The sequence below is a fragment of the Petaurus breviceps genome, unplaced genomic scaffold (genome assembly GCF_028583685.1).
Source record: "Petaurus breviceps papuanus isolate PSGF00001 unplaced genomic scaffold, PetGlider_PUasm1.0 108, whole genome shotgun sequence".
NCBI lineage: Eukaryota > Metazoa > Chordata > Mammalia > Diprotodontia > Petauridae > Petaurus > Petaurus breviceps.
In genome coordinates, this window is record NW_027185593.1 from 790,586 (window position 1) to 812,524 (window position 21,939).

Sequence of the window (21,939 nt, forward strand, 5' to 3'; positions counted from 1 at the left end):
TCCCTGAGGTCATGAACTATGTTTGAAGATTTCTGGGATTGTCTCAGAGAGTTCTGGAAGAAAAACACCAGAATCCAGAATAAGGAGGAGAAAGCTGTGACCCAGAGGTTGGTACACACCTCTATCTTGAGGCGATGTGGACTTTGCAGAGGCAGTTACTTGCAATGGATTTATGCATTTTGGTTCTTTTCTTCAAAGATTAAAAAAAAAAGTGGCTGTTGTTAGCACAGGGGTGGCCACTCAGTTTGTGACTGAACAGTTCGGTTAAGATGGGTGAAAATGACTATGACCAGAGAATGGTAAGCCTATTGAACGAGGATGGGTGAGATGATCATCCTGCTACCCTGAAGACCATTTCTTCTTCCCACTCTCCTGAGTCCAGAAAGTATCTGCCCTTAGTTGCAACACGCTTCCAGAATTAGTGCCTCAATAAAATAAAAATTAAATTTAGATAAATTTAACAAACATTAATAGCCACTACAACAAATTAAACATTAATATAATGATTAAATATAATATGACATTTTATTCTCATGGACAGTTTGACTAGTATTTATGACTATGTACATAAAAGAAACTATATAAATACAACACCTGTTTCCATTACCCTGTGAATGGAAGGAGTTAATTCAGGAAAGCCCTGGTTTCTGTGGCAGCTGTCTTTGTCTAGTCAACATACACCCACAAAGATTGCCCATTCCTCCCTTTGACTTTTGTCCATTCCTTTGCCAGTGTTGAGTGTTATATAACCTATATTAGCAGATATTAACCCTGATTTGTATTTGATGTTAGCCTCACTGGTAGAATGTGGGGTGTTACACAGTCTGGAGAAAGTTGAAAGTACCATCCAGTACCAAATGTGAGGCTGGAAAATAGGGAGGGAGATGACTAATGGGAGTTTGTTTCCCTGTGAGATTAGCAATCCAGTGGAATTCTCTTTGACACTTTTTAAGTCACATCAAGATGATAAACAGAAGGGATAATAGCAGAGAGATTTTAATCTGAGTCATCATTTCCCTATGCCATATGTATATGGAATATTCTTGGGTTTTGAATTTTAGTCTATGTTTTCTTTTACAACATGACTAATATGGAAATATGTTTTGCATTACTATACATGTATAACCTATATAAAATTGCTTGACTTCTCAATGAGGGGGTGGGGAGTGAGGGAGGGAATATGCGAATACATATTCTGTATTCTCTGAGGATCAAGTTAGGTCCCAGAACTCATGGCTCATTCTGCTGGCAGTCATCCTCTTAGAAGTTGTAGGGAGCACTACATTCAATGAATATCAGCCTTTCATGAGATGGCGGCTGATGCTGGAAACAGACGTCCATCTCTCAGGATAGCTATTCAGTCCCCTATGTTACAGGCAAGAATACAAAGCAGAAAGAGCAGCCAGGTGTTTAATTAAGGTCCAGTTCCAGGCTTATCCAGAAAAGCACAGTGCTCTCCTTATCCGTACTTGTAGTCACTGTAGTTGGATTTTTTTTGTCTGACTTTTTTTTTTAATTATTCACTAACTTTTAGTTTATAACATTCAGTTCCACAATCCCTTGAGTTCCAAATTTTCTTCCCTGCCCCTTTCACCTCACCCTCCCGTGGCAGCATGCAATCTGATATAAGATCTACAAATACCTTCACATTAAATATTAGCCAAATTGTAAAGAATTATAACCAATGGAATGAACAAGAAAGAAGGAACAAAACAAAACAAAAAAGAGAGAGAAAGTAGTTTGCTTCAATCTGCATTCAGATGCTGTAGTTCTTTCTCTGGAGGTAGATAGCCCTTTCCATAAGGAGCCTTTTGGAGCTGTCTTATAACCTTGCATTGCTGAAAGACCAATCTATCAAAGTTAGTCATCACACATATGAAGTGTCTGTAATTTTTGTACAATGTTCTCCTGGTTCTGCTCTCCTCACTTAGCATCAGTTTATATAAGTCTCCAGGTTATTAGGAAGGTTGTCTTCTCATTTCTTTTTTTTTTTTTTGCTTTATGGAGGGGGGATGGTAGGGCAATTGGGGTTAAGTGACTTGCCCAAGGTCACACAGCTAGTTTTTTGTTTTAAGTATCTGGGGCTGGATTTGAACTCGAGTGCTCCTAACTCCAGGGCGGGTGCTCTATTCACTGCACCATTAGCTGCCCCTGCTCCTCATTTCTTATAGCATGTCACTGTAGTTGTTACTGGGGAGAAGGGAGTGAATAAAAATCCTGTCCTCCTCGAAATCCAAGGAAAATATGATATTGACTCTATTCCAATGTAGAAACCTTAAAAAAATAGGAAAGCCTTTTTCCTTTTCTTTTCTTTATCTGGTTTACTTGAGGGGGTGGCTTTTCCAAGCTCATTTTTGATACAACACCCCATTACAGGGACTAGCCAGGAGCCTGTGATTGTGCATGTCCTTTTGTAAGGGACCAGAGGACATATCTCAGCAGAAGGGGCCCAGCTCCATGGGAAATGCTCTGATCCAACCCCCACTCTCTCGCTACATTTATTTTGACTCGTGTAAACCAGTTTAGGTATTCAAATCTAAGTGTAACCTCCATCCCTGGGGTTTGTCTAACAGTTCCCCTGAAGCTGGTGATGCTGTGTAAGGTGACATGATTCCTTATTGGAGGAAAGGCTTCTGAGAAAGAAGCAAAAGTGAGATGGGAAGGAGAGGGGAAGAAGAGACAAGGTGTGACGTTGCATGTGGATGTTACATTGGAGGCTCCTAGATGTATGGGAGGAAGAAATGAGGGTACACAGCCTCCCCAATGATTCCCTTACTAGATCCTCCATCTCCAGACTCTGCGCCTTTGCCTTGCCTTTCCCCCATTACTGGAATTCTCTCCCTCCTTATCTCCACCTCGTGGATTCCTTGACTTCCTTCAAGTCTCTGCTAAAGTACCACCTTCCAACTTATGATGAAAAATGATATCCATGCTACCCAGAGAAAGAACTGATGGAGTCTGAATACAGGTAGATGCATACTTTTTAATACTTCCTTTATTTTTCTTGGGTTTTTCATTTTGGTTTATGTTTTCTTTTACAACATGACTAATATGGAAATACATTTTACATGACTACACATGTATAACCTATATCAGATTGCTTGCCTTCTCAATGAGGCTGATAAGGAGGGAGGGAGAGAATTTAGAACTCAATTTTAAAAATGAATGTTAAAAATTGTTTTTACATGTGACTGGGGGAAAATGAAATACTAAATAAATAAGGGGGGAAAAACCAAAGTACCTTCTATGAGAAGCCTTCCCTAGTCTTCCTTAATCTTAGTGCTTTTCCTCTAAGATTATCCCCAATTTATCTCATAGACAGATATAGACTTGTTTGAACATAGTTGTTTGCAGGTTGTCTCCCCCATTAGACTATGAGCTCCTTAAAGGTAGGGACCATATTTTTGCCTTTCTTTGTGTCCCTAGAACTTAACACAGGGCCTGGCACATTGAAGGTACTTATTAAATGTTTGTTGATTGTCTAACCAGTAACCCACCACCCATATCTCTTGACTTCTAGACCTGAGCCCCCAGAGACTGAGTAGTCTACTACAATAAGATCACTCTCTCCCTAGGTGAGCTGATATTACACCTCAATCCTAGATCAGAGAATCCCCTTTCCTCTTGTGTATTCACCTAAACTAATCTGGATGGCTTCCCCATGAATGTTTTGCTGTTTGCTTTGATGAATGTTTATTCACTATGTAGGATTGTCTTTTGTGTAATAAGAGTATAATGAGGAAGTAAAGCTAAACTGCCCCAAATTAAGCTGCTACACCCTAGGTCTTAGAACTACTTTCTTCTCCTCCTGCTTCCCCAGGAAAACCCCTCAAAGGAATCATACCCTTGACTGCCAATATCTGATGTTTGGTAGATATCATTCCAGGTCCCATACCAGCTTTGAAAACAAGAGTGTTTATGACCTAATCTCCACAAAGGTGGAGGTGTCCTTCTGAAGCATGGCATATGGTAAGACATTCCAGATGCATCTATAAATTCCTGCTTCATAGGTCACACAGGCCTATCTTAGTCAGTCAAACAGAGGAATTTTATATTTCATACTCACCCCACTTTGCATCTTCTGCTCTGCTAGGTTTCAACTGTCCAGAGCAAGAAGCCCCCGTGCTGGGCACCCTCTGGTGTCCTATTCTGTACCACCAGCTCCTTCCTGCCTCCTTTTGTGTGTTGCATCTCCCTTTATATTGTAAGCTTCTTGAAGACAGAAGCTGTCTTTCTTTTCATTAATTTATCTCCAGTACTTAGTACAGTCATTTTTATATGTTCATATGTTCAGTCATTTTTAAGTTGTGTTCGACTCCTCGTGTTCCCATTTGGGGTTTTCTTGGCAGAGATACTGGTGTGGTTTGCCAATTTTTTTTCTTTTTGAAGGGGGGGAAGGCAGGGCAGCTGGGGTTAAGTGACTTGCCCAAGGTCACATGGCTAGTAAGTGTTAAGTGTCTGAGGCCGGATTTGAATTCAGGTCCTCCTGACTCCAGGTCAGGTGCTCTATTCACTGTGCCACCTAGCCGCCCTGGTTTGCCATTTTCTTCTCCAGCTCATTTTACAGATGAGGAACTGAGGCAGATCAGGTTAAGTGACTTGCCCAGGGTCACATAACTAGTAAGTATCTCTAGCTGAATTTGAATTCACCATTCTAACTGTAGCAGAACCATCCAAGTTTATCTGGGTAGTCCCTCAAGTTTGTATTAAATGTAATGGGGTCATTACTTATGTTACCCAGGTAACAAATGTTTATTGTATTGGATTTGTTGGATTGGATCCCACAGATGACAGGGAGCCAGTGGAGTTTATTGAGTAGGGGAGTGACAATCTGGTCCTCCATTGAGGAAGATCAATTTGACAACTAAGTGGAGGGTAGACTGGAGTGGGGAGAGACTTAAGGCAGGTCAACCAACCAGCAGGTTATTGAAATAGTTCAAATGTGAGGGATGAGGTCCTGGACCAGGGTACTGGAGGAGAGATGGGGGCATATTCAAGAGAAGTTACATAGGTCAGACTGATGAGTTACATAGAACAAAAGAGCATAAAAGAAAAGCAAATATGTAAGCTGACACCATCCACCACCAACAAAAACAACCCACAAGACTGTCAAGGATTATGGTCATCTGTACTTTCTGGTTTTTACTCATTATTAATTCTATCCCCTAAAGGGTGAGCATGTGAACTTGGGACATAGCAGTACCCTTATAAGCCTTGTTTTCTCCATCTTTTAACCAGGGGTGGGGAACCCATGGCCTTGAGGCAACATGTGGCCCTCTAGGTCCTCAAGTGCAGCCCTTTGACTAAACCCAAACTTCACCAAATCCCTTTGTTCTGTAAAGTTTGGATACAGCCAAAAGGCTATGCTTGAGAACCTAGAGGGCCACATGTGGCCTTGAGGCTGAAGGTTCCCCACTCCAGTTTTAGACCTTCTTTGCTGCTTGAATAGCATGAATTTGTCTGGGCCAGATGTGAAGTTAGAGAATATGGTTTCAAATCCTGTCTTTTCAACTTACTACCTATGTGACTTTCCACAAATCATTTTATCCCTGCTGGGACTCAGGTTCCTCACGTGAAAAATAAAGAAGGTAGATGATACACAGTAATAGCAATATTATAGGATGAAAAATTGTGAATGATTTAGCTGTTCTCAGCAAAGCAATGATCCAAGACAACCCCAAAGGACTCATGAGGAAAAATGCTATTTCCTTCTTAGGTTCATTTTACAGATGAGGAAACTGAGGCAAACAGGGTTAAATGACTTGTCCAGGGCCCCACAGCTACTAAGTGTCTGAGGCTGGATTTCAACTCAGGAAGATGAGTCTTCCTAACTCCAGGTCCACTGTGCCACCTGGCTGCTATTCATTCCTCTCATCTGGTTATTGTTGGTACTTTTAGTCACACTTTCTCTAGGGAGGTTTCTCTGGGACTTTTTCCTGATTCTGGGGATTCCTGAACTTCTACCAGGCTCTAATCTAGGCCTCTGTGCCCATTATTGATTGAGAGGATCAATTTCACCTCAGAATCTCTCTCTCTCTCTTTTTTTTTTTGTTAAAAGTGAGAGGGTTGGACTAGATGACCTCACATATCTACCAGCTAGTAGACTGGAGCCAATTATTTTGTTTGTTTCTGATATCTTCGCCCAGAATCATTTCATATAAGTCTTTCCATATTTCTTTGAATTTGTGAGTCATTTGTCTCCTTGCCTTATCACTGTTCATCCTTTCCCAAAAATGAATACGTTTTCTCTGACCTCCAACTTTCTTTACTCTTCCAGAAATACCTGCACAAGAAGGGAGATATTACTGGTTCCATTATGTCTCATGTCATGCCAGTTCTTTTACTCTTCCTTGACTTACTCTTCCCCTCTCCCCATAGCGTCTACTTCAAAACTTCTTTTCTTTCTTCAAGCCTTTTTTCCCTTTCCTCTCAGTGGAAGCCCTCCCCTCACACTTCACTGAAAAGAGGAGGCTATGCCTCACCTCCTCAATTCCATACTTCAAATTCCCTGTCTTTGCTTCCATTTCCGAGGGAAAGATCATTTTTCCTTAGCAATGCCAAAAATGCCTTTTTATTTGTGAATTTAATCTTATCCACTCCCATATTCTTTGGGAGTATGCCAATGTAAAGTGTGTGTGTGTATGTCTATTGCCTAGGTAGGTTTGATATGTCCACATGGTTCTGTCTAAATGGGGTTAGATGTTAGGAGGTGTCAATAGATTTCTCCTGAATCCCTTCTACTCCTTTCCAAGATATACTGATTCCTATCCAGAGGAGGACAGGAGATGAAGTTGACCTGTTTTGTTCTCAGACAGGAAATACCATCTAGTATTATATCTATTTGTCCCACTAAATATGATTAAGAAGGTTCTGTATTCAAGAAGGCTCTGTACTACAATGGTAGGCCGGGACTGGGGAGAGATACTACGAAGGTAGAAATTATTGGACTCAACAACTGATTGGATATGGGGAGTGAGAGAGAGTGAGAAATAAAGGAAGATGCCTTCCTTGGAGGTAGACAAGCAGCCTAGTCCCTTGCTGAGTGGACATAGGAAATTCCTTTGATTGGTCCCTGGAGACTGGGGCTGCCTACAAGATGTTTGGCAACTGAGAGTTAGGGGATAGATATTTACTTTTTGTAGGGAGCATCTGTCCCTTTTATGATCTATAAGTGTGAAAGCAGCACACCCATTTAATCCCTTTTTTTTTTTTTTTTGGACACGTAGACCAGACAGAGAGAGAGAGAGAGAGAGAGAGAGAGAGTGTAAGAGCTGAATTATTCTTCCCTTTATGTAAGGGGCAGAAAAGGAATGTGTAAAGAAAAATGATAAAAAATAAACTTTAATCAATTGACAATAAATATGAAGCACTTACTATGCCTTCTCAAGGAGGTGGGAAGGGAAGGAAGAAAAAAACATAGAACTCAAAATTTAAAAAAAATGAATGTTAAAATTCTTTGTTTACCTGTGATTGAGGAAAATAAAAATTAAATGTTTAAAAAAATCACTTACTCTGTGCTAAACACTGGGGATACAAAAAGGGGCAAAATAATCTTTGCTTTCAGGGAGCTCACAATCTAATGTGAAGAAATACGAACCTTAACTTGTGAAGGAGAGACACATACTATTGTGACCCCTCAAATGAATGCACCGTGACGACCTATTTGAAGGTCAGACAATAACAGAAACAATGTGGTTCATCAGGTCGTTTGCATATGACAGCTTTTAGGGTTCTGAAGTTGGCAGCTTTGGGAACTATGGAAACATTACATAATGACTATTGACCTGATAGAAAACTGAATTCCTTGAGTTTTATCTCATAAGGGGAAGATGAGTCACTGATTACTAAAAGTTTCTGAGCTGAGACATTGGCAGCTATTAAGAAGCCATGTAAAGAGACAGAAGAAGCAAGAGACTAAGGTGAGTGTAGGTAGTAACATCAGAAGCTGGGAAAACATAGAAGGTTTCTAACTGTGACAGCTGGCTCTTTGGTTGTTTCACTATGAATTTGCCGGTTGGAAGAGAGACATTGCTTTGCTGATTGTCTAGAGAAAGGTCAGAGCAGCTGCTGGACACCCATTGGATGAGAGCTGAATCCTGATGCCATGTAAAGAACAGTGATCTTAAATGCAAGAGAAAGGGATAAAATTCAAGGGTGATAGTGGTGTTGCATCTTGTTGCCTCTCCTGCCCTGTCTGGTTTGAGAGAAACACAAGAGGAGATAGGCTTTCCATCTGTTCATCTGGGATTTGTGTTTTACTATGAAAAGAGGCTTGTGGTTGATTGGACAAAGCAGGATCCCTTACTATTTTCAGATCTTAGGAGCCCGTATTTTTGCTTAAAGGAATTCCATGTTCCTGAAAGAGCCTAACACCTTCTTATCAGTGCCCTGTTAAGGGTGGCTATGAGTGAAAAGAGTTCATCTTTACTTTATCAGCTGAAGAGCAGAAGAATAGTTTTATCCAGCAGGAGAATGGCAAGGACCAGAAGAGGAGACGTAGAAGAGAATTGGATTCATGCAGCACAGATTGTTACTCAAAGGATCAAGAATGTCAAGACCAAAATTGTGAGTTTTCTCAGGCACATGGGTTTCTCCACGTGGGTGCTTCCATTAGGTTTCTATGTGTGCCCAATCTTCCTTATAGACACAATTAAGTGTGTTCACTCTCCCCTAGACAGTATTCATTGGTGGGAAAATATAACCCAGGTTTATGTGTTCATGGACCATGACTATTCTCATTTGGTCTTCTAATGAATGTTAGAATTATTCCTGCTCTTGCCTACTATTGAATAAATGTTAGGATTATTATTGCTTTTATCTTATTATTTAGTAAGTTTTATGTTTAAGAGTTAATGGTATTTGGCTGTGTAACCTTGAGCAAGTTACTTAACCCCGAATGCTTTAAAAAAAAAAAAAAGAGTTAATGGTATCATGGTGATTGAGTTTATGTAAATGGGAAACACATGAGTGGGAGAGGGATTCAGAAGCTGCAGTTACAAGTAGTAGACTTATATCCCCATCAAACCAGGTTATCCCTAAGACCCTGTAGACATGGAATACTACTTCTTTTGAAACCTTGAGCACGCCAAAATAAGCTCAAATTAGGGTGAGAGAGTCATCCCAGAAAATAAGAGGGTTCGTATCATGCATGAGCTACAACCACATGAGTAGAAAATTGTTGCTTACAGAAGAAACATATGGCAAACAGCTTAGCTTACTCAAACAAGTCTGAGAGGAGAGTTTCTATAACTCCAATATCTGTATTTTTGGTTTTTCTCTTTCCTTTTCTGAACACAGATCAGACTAATGATCATGATGTGCCTGCATCTGGGTCCAGTGAGGTTGGGAGCATGAGCTCCAAGCTGAGGGGGGCCCTTCAGTGACATGACTAAGGTGGGACAGTGGAAGAGCACTGGACCAATAGTCAGGAATACTTGAGTTCGAATCTGGTCTCAGATACTGCCTTAGTTTCTTCCTTGGTTCACAATAGCACTTATCTCCCAGTGTTGTTATGAGGATCAAAGGAGATAGTATTTGTAAAGTTGCTTAGCATAGTACCTCCTCTATAGTAGACACTTAACAAATGCTTATTTCCCTCCCTCCCTGACTGAGGGAGCCTAGACACTAGAGATGGGACTTTTTTTTCTCACACTCTCTGGCTTGTTACACACCTTCCTCTTCCCTTCCCCCTACAGCCTGAGGAGAATCACCTAAAGCTTAGTTTTGGTTCATATCTAGGGTTTTCCCCAAAAAAGGGACTAGAAAGGTATCCAAATGTACGATGCAGATCAAATGTAGGACAGCTATTTATTTCCTCCGCATAAGAAGAAATTCTAAAAACACAAAAGACTCACAAGAGTGCACTGATAAAAACTTGAATGTGAAGTAATTGCATAACTGTTATTAAGCTCTCCTGAGACTTTGATACTTATGTAACCTGGGGTTCAAGTCGGGAAATTTTATATAACACTTCTCATTGGTGGAGAGGAGGATGAGTCAACACTGTGTACCTGCACCAGGGTCAGAGTTGGTGGGAGAGCTTGGGAGAAAAGAGAGAGAGACAGAGAGACAGAGAGAGACAGAGACAGAGAGAGACAGAGAGAGAGACAGAGAGACAGAGACAGAGAGAGACAGAGAGACAGAGACAGAGAGGGGGGGAGGGAGGGAGGGAGGGAAGAAAGAGAGAAATGGAAAAAAGCTAGCACCTAAATGTGTCTGGTTTCCTGCTTGCCTCCCTAGAGATTTTTGGGAAATTTTTTCTGGGATGAAATCAGGGATTCCTGGTAGGAGAGTTAATTCACTTTGTGTGCTTTTTTTTTTTTGATAAATTCTTATTTGTATAACTTCTTTGGCCATTGCTTGCTATGTGCTTAGATAAATGCCTTTATACCTTATTCACTATTTGTGATTGTGTGTGTGTGTGTGTGTGTGTGTGTGTGTAACTAGCATTTGAAAGGGAGGGACCAAACTTTTGGATATAAGCCCTACCCCACCTCCCCTTCCTCTTTAATAATATAATAATACCTACCATTTATATAGCATCATATTCGCCAGGCACTGTGCTAATTACTTTATAATTATTATCTCATTTGATCCTCACAACAACTTTGGGAGGTGGGTGTGGTTATTATTCCCATTTTACAGATGAGGAAACTGAGTCAAGCAATGGTTAAGTGACTTACTTAGAATCACAGAACCAATAAATGTTTGTTGCTGAATCTGAACTCAGATCTTCCTATGCTCTATCAACTTTGCCACCTAGTAACTAAGGAAGCAGCTTAAAACTAAGAATGTAAGGGCTGCTAGGTGGCGCAGTGAATAGAGCACTAGCCCTGGAATCAGGAGGACCTGAGTTCAAATTCAACCTCAGACACTTAATACTTAACTAGCTGTGTGACCTTGGGCAAATCTCTTAACCCCAATTGCCCTCCAAAAAGCAAAAAACAAAAAAAACCAACCACAAACAAAACAAAAACAAAACTAAGAATGTAATAGTTTCCCAGACTAGCAATATTTAGGGAGTAAGAATAATCTTAATCTGATACCACCTCTCTGAGGAAAGTAGGGCAGCCAATCTCTGGCACATTCTGTTTTCCTCCAGGAAAGAAAAAAAAATCTTCCTTGGAGAAAAGTAGGCATCGTGTGTGAGTGTGACCCCTCCCTGTGGGCCCTATCTAGACAACCCATGAGGAACACATAACTTATATTTAAAGCATTAAAATATGAGACATTCTGTGAAGTTGATGGACTTGAACTTCACTTTCATCTCAGCTCTGCACTGTCCCTAAGATTCCCTCTTTTTAAAGGATTTTGACTGAGGAAGGGAGGAGAGATATGGGATGAGAGTGGGTTTGATTCTGTCTATGAGAGGGTTTTTAAGCATTAGAGAGACTTGGGCCTGCTTGTAGGGAGGAAGAAAGGAACCAATAAATAAGTGGAGATTGAAGATTATTGAGTTGACAGAAAGGCTATTTTCTAGAGAAGACAGGAAGGGATAGGAACAAGACCACACGTTCATAGGCTTGGTCTTGGGAAGGAGAGGAGCCTTCATCAAAGGTTGGAGTTCAGGAGGAGATAGTTAAGGAGGAGGAAGATGGGGTGGGGCAAGATGAGAAGAGAAAAAAGCGAGCTGATGGCCAACAGTCACCATTTTTTTATTGAAGTATGAGGCTAGGTCCTTACTTACCTGAGAGTGGGACAGAAGTGGGTAATGTCAGAGGCTTAAAGAAAGAACAGTTATGGAACAACACTTGTGGGAAATAAGATAGAAAATCAATTAATGAAAAATAGGATTGTCTTGTTTAACTGCAGGTCTGATTGAGACTGGATGACATAAACTTGTGGTGGACCCAGGCTTCCTCCAACTGGGTTCAGTGGCATGTGAGTAGAAGGAAGAGAAACAGTTGGTGGGACATAGGGGGATGTGTGTGCATGCAATCCAGGATTGGGATTGGACAAAGTGTGAAAGATGACATAACAAGGGAGGAAGAAATTTAAGAGTATCAGATAATATAGCTTTGAACTAATTCACCAAGGGGTTGAGATTGGGAAAGGAAAAGAGTTTGTGTGTGTGTGTGTGCGTGTGTGTGTGTGTGTGTGTGTGTGTGTGTATATGTCAGACAGCAGAGATGATGTCCTGGAAAAGTACTAAAGGTGGAGGTATTGGAGATCACAGTGAGAATGGATAGGATTGGAGGTACTAAGGCACAGGGAGAGATGGAGTGATTTTAAAAATTATGATCAGATAAAGGAATTTCAGAGTTCTTGTGCATGGAAACAGAACGCTTGTGGGTGATGGTAGGAACAAGGTATGACCGTCTCTGTGTGTAGCTAAACTGGAATGAAGGAATAGGTCATGGAGGTTGAGTAGAATGAGGAAATGGAAAGTCAGATGCAATGGAGACTGGTGCATGCCCTGGTGATCATGTGATGGTGTCTCAGATAGTATATCCATGTATGGGATGCCAAGGAGCTGTCTCTGGGAGAACTGTAATGACCAGTAAGGTCATCTGGAGATACAGATTGGGGTATGTGTAGACATTCTGTAATTAGTTCGGGTCAGTTAACCATTTGGTGAACAAGAAGCTCTTTGGCTGGTTACAGAGTCATTCAAAAAGGCCTGCCATATTGAAGCACACTTTAAAAAAAAACTTATTCTTGCTTTTTTTTTGCTCCTCATTTTCTTTTGCAACATGGCTAATATGGAAATGTTTTGCATGACTGCACATGTTTAATCTCTATCAAATTGCTTACCTTCTCAAAGAGGCAGAAGGGAGGGAGAGAGAGAATCCTAATCAAAATAAAAAAAATGTTTTTTATTTTTTTTGTTTTATTTTTAAAGCAATTGGGGGTTAAGTAACTTGCTCAAGGTTACATGGCCAGGTGTTTCTGGGTGGGTAATAAGTGTCTCGATCCCCAGGTCATCCCGACACTGGAGCCGGTGCTCTTACTTGCGGTGCTACCTGGCCACCCCTTAAATTTTTAAAAAGGAACATTAAAAATATTGTTTACATGTAATTCAGAAAAAAAACTAAATGTAAACAAACAAACAAAAAGGCCTGCCAGTTCCAGCCTTCTTTTTTGCCACAGTGAACTCCAGAGAGCTAAGCAACCAGCGAAAAAAGTAGAGTCTGTCATCTTGTGACTTTGAAAGGTCTAGAGGGCTGCTTGGCATCTAGTTGCTTACAAGAGTTCGGCATCTCAATGCCCTGAGAAACAAGACAAACTTTTGGTCAGTTAAGTCAATCTGTCAAAAAACTACCTGCCAGGGACCTGATAAGCTTCAGGAATACAAAAAGAAGCAAAGGACAGTCCCTGCCCTCAAGGAGCTCCTAATCTAACAAACAGGCACAAAGCTAGTTCTATACTAGCTAAAGAGGAAATAATTAAGAGAGGGAAGGAGCCAGAATGAAGAGGGGTTGGGGAAGATTTCCTGTAGAAGGTGGGATTTTAGTTGGGACTTAAAGGAAGCCAGGGAGGTTGGTAAGCAGAGAGGAGGAGGGAAAGCAGGTTATTGCAATAATCCTGGCATGAAATGATGAGGGTCTATACTAGGGGGGTGGCAATGTCAGAGGAAAGAAGGGGTATTCAGGAGATGCTGCAAAGGTGAAATTGACAGGCCTTGGCAATGGCTTGGATATGGGGGTGACAGATAGTGAGGAGCCCAGGCTGACTCCTAGGTAGTGGGAAGATGGTGTAGTTCTTCACAGTCATAGGGAAAGTAGGAGGTGTTCGTTTCATTTTGGATATATTGAGTTTAAAATTTCTATTGGACATATAATTCAAGATGTCTGAAAGGGCTGGAGATGTAAGATTGAAGGTCAACAGAAGGGTTGGGGCAGGAGAGGAAGATATGAGAATTATCAGTGTAGAGCTGGTAATTAAATCCATAGGAGCTGATGAGATCACTAGATGTAGTGATCTGAAGTAGTACAGATGGAGAGAAGAGGGCCCAGGACTGAGGGATTGCCTGAGGGACGCTTATGGTTAGAGGGCATGATCTGGAGAAGGATCCCGCAAAGAAGACTGAGGAGAAGCTGTCAGCTAGGCAGGAGGAGAACAAGGAGAGAGTGGTGTCCTGAAAACCTAGAGAGAAGAGAGTATTAAGGAGGAGAGAGTGATCCACAACGCCAAAGACTGCAGAGAGAGGTCGAGGAGCATGAGAATTGAGAAAAGACCACTGATTTTGGTAAGAAAGAGATCACCGGTAACTCTGGAGAGAGGGTGCTGAGGAGGGATGAGGTTCAGAGTCAATTTCATCTTGCAGAATGATGATCTTATCGCTGAGAAGGTCCTTAGAACACACAACATCAGGACCTTAGAATATGGAAGACAATATCGGAGCTGGTAGGGTGAGCTGATAGCACAGTCAACAGAATGCTGAATGAAAATCTAGTCTCAGTCACTTCCAAGGTGTGTGACCCTGAGTAAATCACTTAACTTCCGTTTTCTTAACTGTAAAAATGAAGATGATAATAGCACACCTATCTCCCAGGTTTGCTATAAGGAGGTATTTTTAAAACATTTAGCACTGTGCCTGGCATGATGCTTAACAAATGCTTATTGTCTCTTCCCCCTAAGAACATGAAATGTCAGGGCTGGGAGGGAGTTCAGAGATCATCGAATCCAGAAGTTCTTAACCCAGGGTCAGTAACAGTTTTTTTTAAAAAACAATATTTATTTATTTATTTATTTATGTTTTGCTTTTTGGAAGGGGAAGGTGGGGCAATTGGGGTTAAGTGACTTGCCCAAGGTCACACGGCTAGTGTTAAGTGTCCAAGACTGGATTTGAACACAGGTCCTCCTTATTCCAGGGTAGCGCACCACCTAGCCACCCCAGTAACATTTTAAAAAACATTTTTATATGTGCATGTGTGTATATGTGTGTATGTGTATGTATACACACATATATACATATATAACTAGATAATTGGCTTCCTTTGTAATAATGTGGATTTTTTATTATCTATATACATTATTTTGAGAAGGGAGTCTCACCTGTGCTACCTTTCTAGTCTTCTTACACCTTACTCCATGACCTTCTGTCCCTTGAGGCTGCTCCATGAACAACACACTCCCTCTATGGGCTCCAAGCCCTCTGGCCCTCTGCCATCCTGGAATTCTTTTCCTCCTCACCACCGCCTCTTGGCTTCTCTGGCTTCCCTGGCTTCCTTCAAGTCCCAACAAAAATCCCATCTTCTCCAAGAAGTCTTTCCTAATCTCTCTTAATTCTTTTTTTACTGATATCTCTTTTAAAAAGAGTTATTTATTTGCTTTTAGTTTACAACAATCCCTCTTAATTTTATCCCTGCCCTCTGCTAATTATATACTATTTATCTTGTCTATAGCTTGCTTTGTTTGCTTGTTGTCTCTACCATTGGATTGAAACATAAGCTCCTTGAGGGCAGGGACTGTCTTTTGCCTTTTTCTGTATCCCTAGCACTTAATATGGTGCCTGATATACAGTAGGAGCTCAATAAATGTTAATTGATTGATGGTAAAGGGATCGGAGACATAAAAAAACATTAAGGACCTGTGAAACTTAGCCCAACATTCTTGTCTGATAGGGAAATAATGATAGTAATAACAGCTAACATTCATATAGCATTTAGCACAAAGCTTTATAAATATTGCTTCATTTAACGATTTCAACAAATTATTCTCTCCACTGAGGCAAACAGATTGAAGTGACGTGCCCAAGGTCACACAACAACTAAGTGGCTAAAGTTGGATTTGAACTCAAGTTTTCTTGACCTCAGGCCCAGGACTCTCTCCACTGCGCCACCTAGGGACCACTGAGTGCTCTCTGGAGGAACTGGCTAAAGGTTTCTTAGGGGGAAACCGACCCCTTTTTCCCAGGGTTTGCTCACCCTCCCTCCTCCTAGCTCCCTCCGCGGCGCCCTTCCTTCCCTCCTCCCTGGCTCCTCCCCACACCCTCCCCTGGCGCCTCGCTAGCCCCGCCCCCATCGTCTCCTGGCTCCGCCTCCACCCTGGCTCCTCCTTCGGCCTCCCCTTCCGGGCTCCGCCTCCCCGGCTCCTCCCACGTGCCCCGCCTCCCATTGTCCCCGCCCCTGACTCCTCCTTTAGGCCCCCTCTTGCCGCTCCGCCCCTCCACCGGGCCCAGCTCCCTGGTTGTGACGTCGGCGGCTGCGCGTGAGCGCCATCCCGGAAGTGCGAGGCTCCCAGATGTGCAGGTGCCGCTGCTGCCACCACCACTGCTGCCACCGCCGCCGCCTTTGCAGCTGAGTCCGGGGGTGTTGGGAGATGGAGTGGGGGGGACCAGGAGGCGGTCCGGGAGGGGATACTGCGCGCAGCCTCCCTGGCCCGGCGGGGAGTGGGGGTGGGGGCGTCCAGCTTGTACACCTCTGCCCTGACACATCTGGCGACGGTTCCCAGCCCCAACCCTTTCCTCCTGAGCCGGTACGGGGCGGGCTGTGAGCCCGGACAATAGGAAGTGCTTAGTCCGGTGAGGATCCGAGAGATCCTGGAAAGAGTCACAGAGTTCTAAAATGTGGGCTTAGGCTGTCGGGGGCCCGACTACCTCAGGACATAGAGCACAGGATCTTTGCGAGGAAGGGACTTCAGAGACTGCACATATGGGAGATCAGGCTAGAGGGCCCTTAGAATACACCGGCAGAAGGAGAAGGGACTTCAGAACAAACATTTGTACGATGTCAGGCCAGGAGGGACCTTAGAACACAGAGTGACAGCTGGCAGGGTCCTGAGAACAGGGAATGCCAGAGTGGGCAGGACCCCTAGACTAGGAAGTGTCAGAGCCAAGAGGGTCCTTGGGACCCTATGTCATGAGCATGTCATGAGCTAAGAGCTCCTTTACCTCCAGTGCAAACTCCCTTCTCATCCTCCCCATTTACAGAGAAGAAAGCTAAGTTCTGAGGAAGCCTTTCTAGGAGAGTACTGGGGTTTCCAAGGGATCGCTCTGTCAAGACCTTGCCCAGAGAGTCCCCTCATGGCAGCCTGCCTGCTGGCAGAAGTAGAACCCCCAGTGGGGACCATCTGGTCCTATCAGGACCATAGCCTGTAGAGAAGTCTGGGGGATGCAGTCTGCTAATAAAACAGAAGTCTGGTCTAGACAGTTCCAGGTGGAGGACACTGGCAGGAGAAAGAGTGAGGGTATCAATAATGAGCATGCACCCCTGCCTGGCCAGCCTCAGTAACCTCTGCCTTTGACTGGTCTATAGGCCGCAGAGGAGGAGGAGGAGATGGAATCTCCCAGTTCTGCCTCAGAGGTGTTCTGCAACCGGATTCTCAGCATGGTGAATTCCGAGGATGTAAATGCCATCATTCAGGCCCAGAAGAACATGTGAGTCAACTCATCCATCCATGTTCCTCCTTCCATACATCCATCCATCCTCCCAGAAACACTTAGTAAGCAGCTAAAGACCAGAGTTCGATTCCAACCTCAGACACTCACTGTCTGACCCTGGGCAAATCACTTAACCTCAAATTCGAGGTTTTTTTTTGAGTTCGACTCAAATTTCCTTAATTACAAAATAGGATAATAACTTCACCTACCTAGCAGGGCTGTTGTGAGGATCAAATGAGGTAATATTTGTAAAAAGCACTTAGCACAGTGCTGGCCTGTAGTAGATGCTATATAAATATTTATTCCTTCTCCTTCTACCCCTTCTCCTACCTGCCATATGCCAGTCAATTTATTAGACACTGGAGATACAAAGACAGAAAAAAAAAGAGAAGAAATGGTTCCTGCCCTCAAGGAGCTGATGTGCTAATGGAGAAGACAGCATATACACATATGGTATAAATCTGGTCATGAAGACTCAAACACAACTGAACAATGACAATAGATACCCACTGGAGTTTATTGAGTAGGCGACTGACATGGTCAGATCTGTACCTAAGGAAAATTATCTTGTAGACTGAATAGAGGATAAATTGGAGTGGGGAGAGACTAGATCTGGCTTTACTAACCTGAGATTAACAGAAGATAGATTGGATAGATTTTTCAAAATTCAGTTTGATTTTATTTTCTACTCGGAATCTCCTCCCTCTACATTGAAAAAGTAAGAAATACAAAACTTATTACAAACATGTATAATCACATGAAACAAATTCCTTACATTATTATAGATAGATTGCGGGGGATCCATAAACTTAGATAGAAAAAAAGTTACATTTTTATTTTCACTAACCCCTAATTGAAATTTAGCATTTATTTCAGTAATATGTAGACAGCAGATGTTATTCTGAGATGGGGTCCATAGGTTGAATTCTCCAGATTGCCAGATGGATCTATAATACAAAAAAAAAAAAAAACACATGGACGAAAGACTGGGAGACCGTGGTATTACAGTAATCCAGGTGAGAGTTGATGAAGGCCTAAACTTGAATGGTAGCACTGTAAGTGGAGAGGAGGGACTTATTTGAGACCCACTTAATGTGGGGGGAGAAATGAGAAGGTTTGATAACTGAGTGAATTAGCAAGGTTAAATAACAGTGACAAAGGCAGAGATGACCCTAAGGTTGGATACCTCGGTTACTGGAAGAATGGGGGAGAGGGCATTGTCAGTAGTGGCAGGGTAATTGGAGGGGTAGGTAAATAGGTAAAATTGGAGGGGCAAAGAAAGATAAGATTTCTGTTTTGTACATATGTGTTTGAAATATCAACAGGATATCTAGTTGGAAGAGTTCAGTAGCCATTTGGAGCTTTGGAGTGAGACTGAGGCTACATGGGTAGGTCCAGGAGACTTCTGCATAGGAATGCTTATTGGACACTTCATTCTTGGGAGCTGATGAGGTCAAGCATAGAGAGAAAAAAGAACAGGGTCTGGGACAGTTAGTCGAGATGAGATGGGGAGATTGAACAGTGACAGTTGGGGGGAATAGGAGAAGAAGATTCAGGAGAGAGTAGCATTGAAAAGACCCAGAGGGGAGATGATACTCAGGAAGGGAGAATGGTCAGCAGTGTGCATGCTGCAAGGAGGTTCTGGAAGGATGAGGATGGAGAGGCCATTTTATTGGGCAACTTTTTTTCATTGTTAACTCTATAGACATCATTTTCAGTTGAGTGGTAAGGTTGGAAGCTGGGCTGCAAAGTGAGGAAGAGTAATTGAGGGGAGAGGGAGTGGAGCCAGTGAGTTTCTACAGCTTTTTCAAGGAATTTGACAGGAAAGAAAAAATTAGTGTATAGGGAGCGTTCTTTTTTGCAGGGAAGAAAGAAATCCTGGTTAAATGACTTGCCCAGGGTCACACTGGAATTTATTGAATAGGGAACTGACATGGTTAGATCTGTACCTAAGGAAAATCACCTTGTTGGCTCAATGGAGGCTAAATTGGACCGGGGAGAGACTAGATCTGGGTTTATTAACCTGAGATTAACAGAAGATATATTGGATAGATTTTTCAAAATTCAGTTTGATTTTATTTTCTGCTCTGAATCTTGTAAGTGTCTGAGGCCAGATTTGAACTCAGATCTTCTTGCCTCTAGGGCTGGTGCTCTATCCACTGTACCACCCAACTGCCCCCTAGGGAGTGTTTTTTAAGCAGGGTTTGGGCCCTGGAGTCATAAAGACCTGAATTTTGATCCACATTCCTTGTCCTAATTTCTCCAGTACTTCTTAGCTGTGTGACCCTGGGCAAGTCACTCAACTTCTCTGTCTCAGTTTCCTCATCTGTAAAATGGGGCTGATGATAGCACCTGCCTTACAGAACTCTTGTGATAATCAAATGAGATAACTTTTGTAAAACACTTTACAAACTTTAAAACATTAAATGATTGATGATGTTGATTCTGCTGGTTGGGGAAAGCATGGACCTGTTTGTAAACAGGCAGGATGGAACCAAATAGATAGCCAAAGATTGCAGATGAGAGAGAGAATGAAGGTGATAGGGGGAGCAGTCTGCTGGAGAGAAGGGAAGGGGATGGGGTGAAGGGAGTGTGTAGAGGGATTTGTTTCATCGAGGTGAAGCAACACTTCATTCTTAGGGGCTAGAGGAAAGGGAAGAAAAGCTGGTGAGATAAGGAGAAGGATTTCGTTGTGATGGACCTAGATTTTCTTGGAAAAAGTATGGGCTGATCTATTAGTAGGAGAGATAAGACCTGCTCTCAGATCAGTCTCCTGCAGCTGTGGGCAGAGTGTGATTAAATGCCCAAGAGAATTGTGAACTGCTCTTTGAGATTCTAGGAAGGAAAGGTCAAGGTCACAACCTCTCTCAGTCTCAGTTTCCTCCTCTGTAAAATAGGCCTAATCATCTCACAGGGTTGTTGGGAGGCCCAAATGAAGAAATATTTTGTAAGCCTTAAATCTGATAAAAATTTGTCAGTTGCTTATATTATTATTATTTTAACTGGGAGTAGGTGGACAAAAGGGGACAGGGTGTGACATTAACCAGGAGCAATGGCCAGCATTTCAGCCATTGGATCTGGGGAGTGGGAGGAGGGAGCAGACAAAGCCAGGTGGAGGGTATTACAAAAAAGGAAGAAAGGAAGGTAGGCACTTTTGACAAATAATATTTCATTTGATCCTCACAATGCTGGGCAGTAGGTACTTTTATTATCCCCATGTTAACAGTTGAGGAAACTGAGGCAGGCAGAGGCCAAGTGGCTTGCCCAGGATCACAGAGCTAGTAAGTGTTTGGGGCTGGGTTTAGAAATTGGAGTCTTCCTGACTTCAAGACTCCAGGCCAAGTGCTGTAACCACTAACCAGCAGCTTCTGATGATTTGGTTCCAGCACAACCGTGCTCTGTAGATTCTGGGGAACAGGCCCTCCTCTCTCTCTTGACCTCTGATTTGCAGTTTTCTTATCTGTAAAATGAAGAATAATAAGAAAATTTGCGAGTGCGGCTAGGTGCCGCAGTGAGTAAAGCACTGGCCCCAGAGTCAGGAGGACCAGAGTTTGGTTCTGGCCTCAGGCACTTAACACCCACACAAAAAAACTAGCTGTGTGACCTTGGGCAAGTTACTTAACCCCAATTGCCCTCCAAAAGGCAAAAAAAAAAAAGAAAATTTGCGCTATCTGAAGTGACCAGCAGACATATAATTTATAATAATAACAACAGTGATGATACCCAGCATTATATAATGCTTTAAAATTATTATTTCTCTTATTTGATTCTTAACAACAGTCCTGGGAGACTGGTCATGCAAGTAGTTCCTCATTTTACATATGCAAGAACTGAGGCTCAGAGAGGTTAAGGGACTTGCTTGGGGTCCTGATGCAAGTCAGTATCCAAGGCAGGATTCGAATGGGGTCCTTCTGATTCCAAGCCCCATCCCCTTTCCCCTTGCCTCTCACAAGGGCATCCAGGCTGCTCAGATTAGTCCAGGGCCTGCTAATCTGGTTCCCTTCTCCCCTGGTCTTTCCCCCCTTAGGCTGGACCGATTTGAGAAAACAAATGAAATGCTCTTGAACTTTAATAACCTTTCCAACGTACGCATGCAGCAGATGAGTGAGCGCTTCACACACCATACCAGGACGCTGATGGAGATGAAGAAAGACCTGGACAGTATCTTCCGAAGGCTCAGGTTGGTGTCTGGCTCTGTCCCTCCCCCTGCCCACCTAGAGGGGAGGGGGGACTTTGGCCTGGGAGCCTCAGCTCCAGCCAAGACCATAGAAGCCTGTGAGAGAATAGGCAAGGCAAGGAAGAGGTGGCCAAGACTGTTCTCCTTACTAGGAATGCTAGAGTGACTTTGGTAGGGAATTTAAATTGCTGCTTTTTTTCTCCTTTTCTTTGTAGGACTCTGAAAACGAAACTGTCAAAGCAATACCCAGATGCTTTTAGTCGTAAGTGTCTCTAAGGCTCTACCAACTCTGACCTTTTGTGATCTGGGTTCTAGCCCCCCAACTGACACTTTGTGTCCTAAAGGCCCCCCCCCCCCAGCTCTGCCATCCTGGGCTCTAGGGACCCTCCCAGCTCTGACATCCTGGGTTCTGAGGGCCCTCTCATCTCTGACATCCTGG

General features: G+C 42.8%; 3 protein-coding genes across 4 annotated transcripts in view; 2 read left to right on the forward strand and 1 right to left on the reverse strand.

Moving 5' to 3' along the window:
• Positions 1 to 21,939, forward strand: part of REX1BD (required for excision 1-B domain containing) — a 268,541-nt gene that overhangs the window by 229,819 nt on the left and 16,783 nt on the right. The gene's annotated exons all lie outside the window — the stretch shown is intronic.
• Positions 1 to 21,939, reverse strand: part of FKBP8 (FKBP prolyl isomerase 8) — a 78,207-nt gene that overhangs the window by 39,167 nt on the left and 17,101 nt on the right. The gene's annotated exons all lie outside the window — the stretch shown is intronic.
• The window catches only part of KXD1 (KxDL motif containing 1), a 7,848-nt gene continuing 2,172 nt past the window's right edge, over positions 16,264 to 21,939 (forward strand). Inside the window, 6 exon segments of the mRNA XM_069066569.1 lie at positions 16,264 to 16,278; positions 16,280 to 16,396; positions 16,399 to 16,419; positions 17,199 to 17,320; positions 21,351 to 21,503; positions 21,716 to 21,762. Coding sequence (XP_068922670.1) covers positions 16,264 to 16,278; positions 16,280 to 16,396; positions 16,399 to 16,419; positions 17,199 to 17,320; positions 21,351 to 21,503; positions 21,716 to 21,762 — 475 coding nt within the window.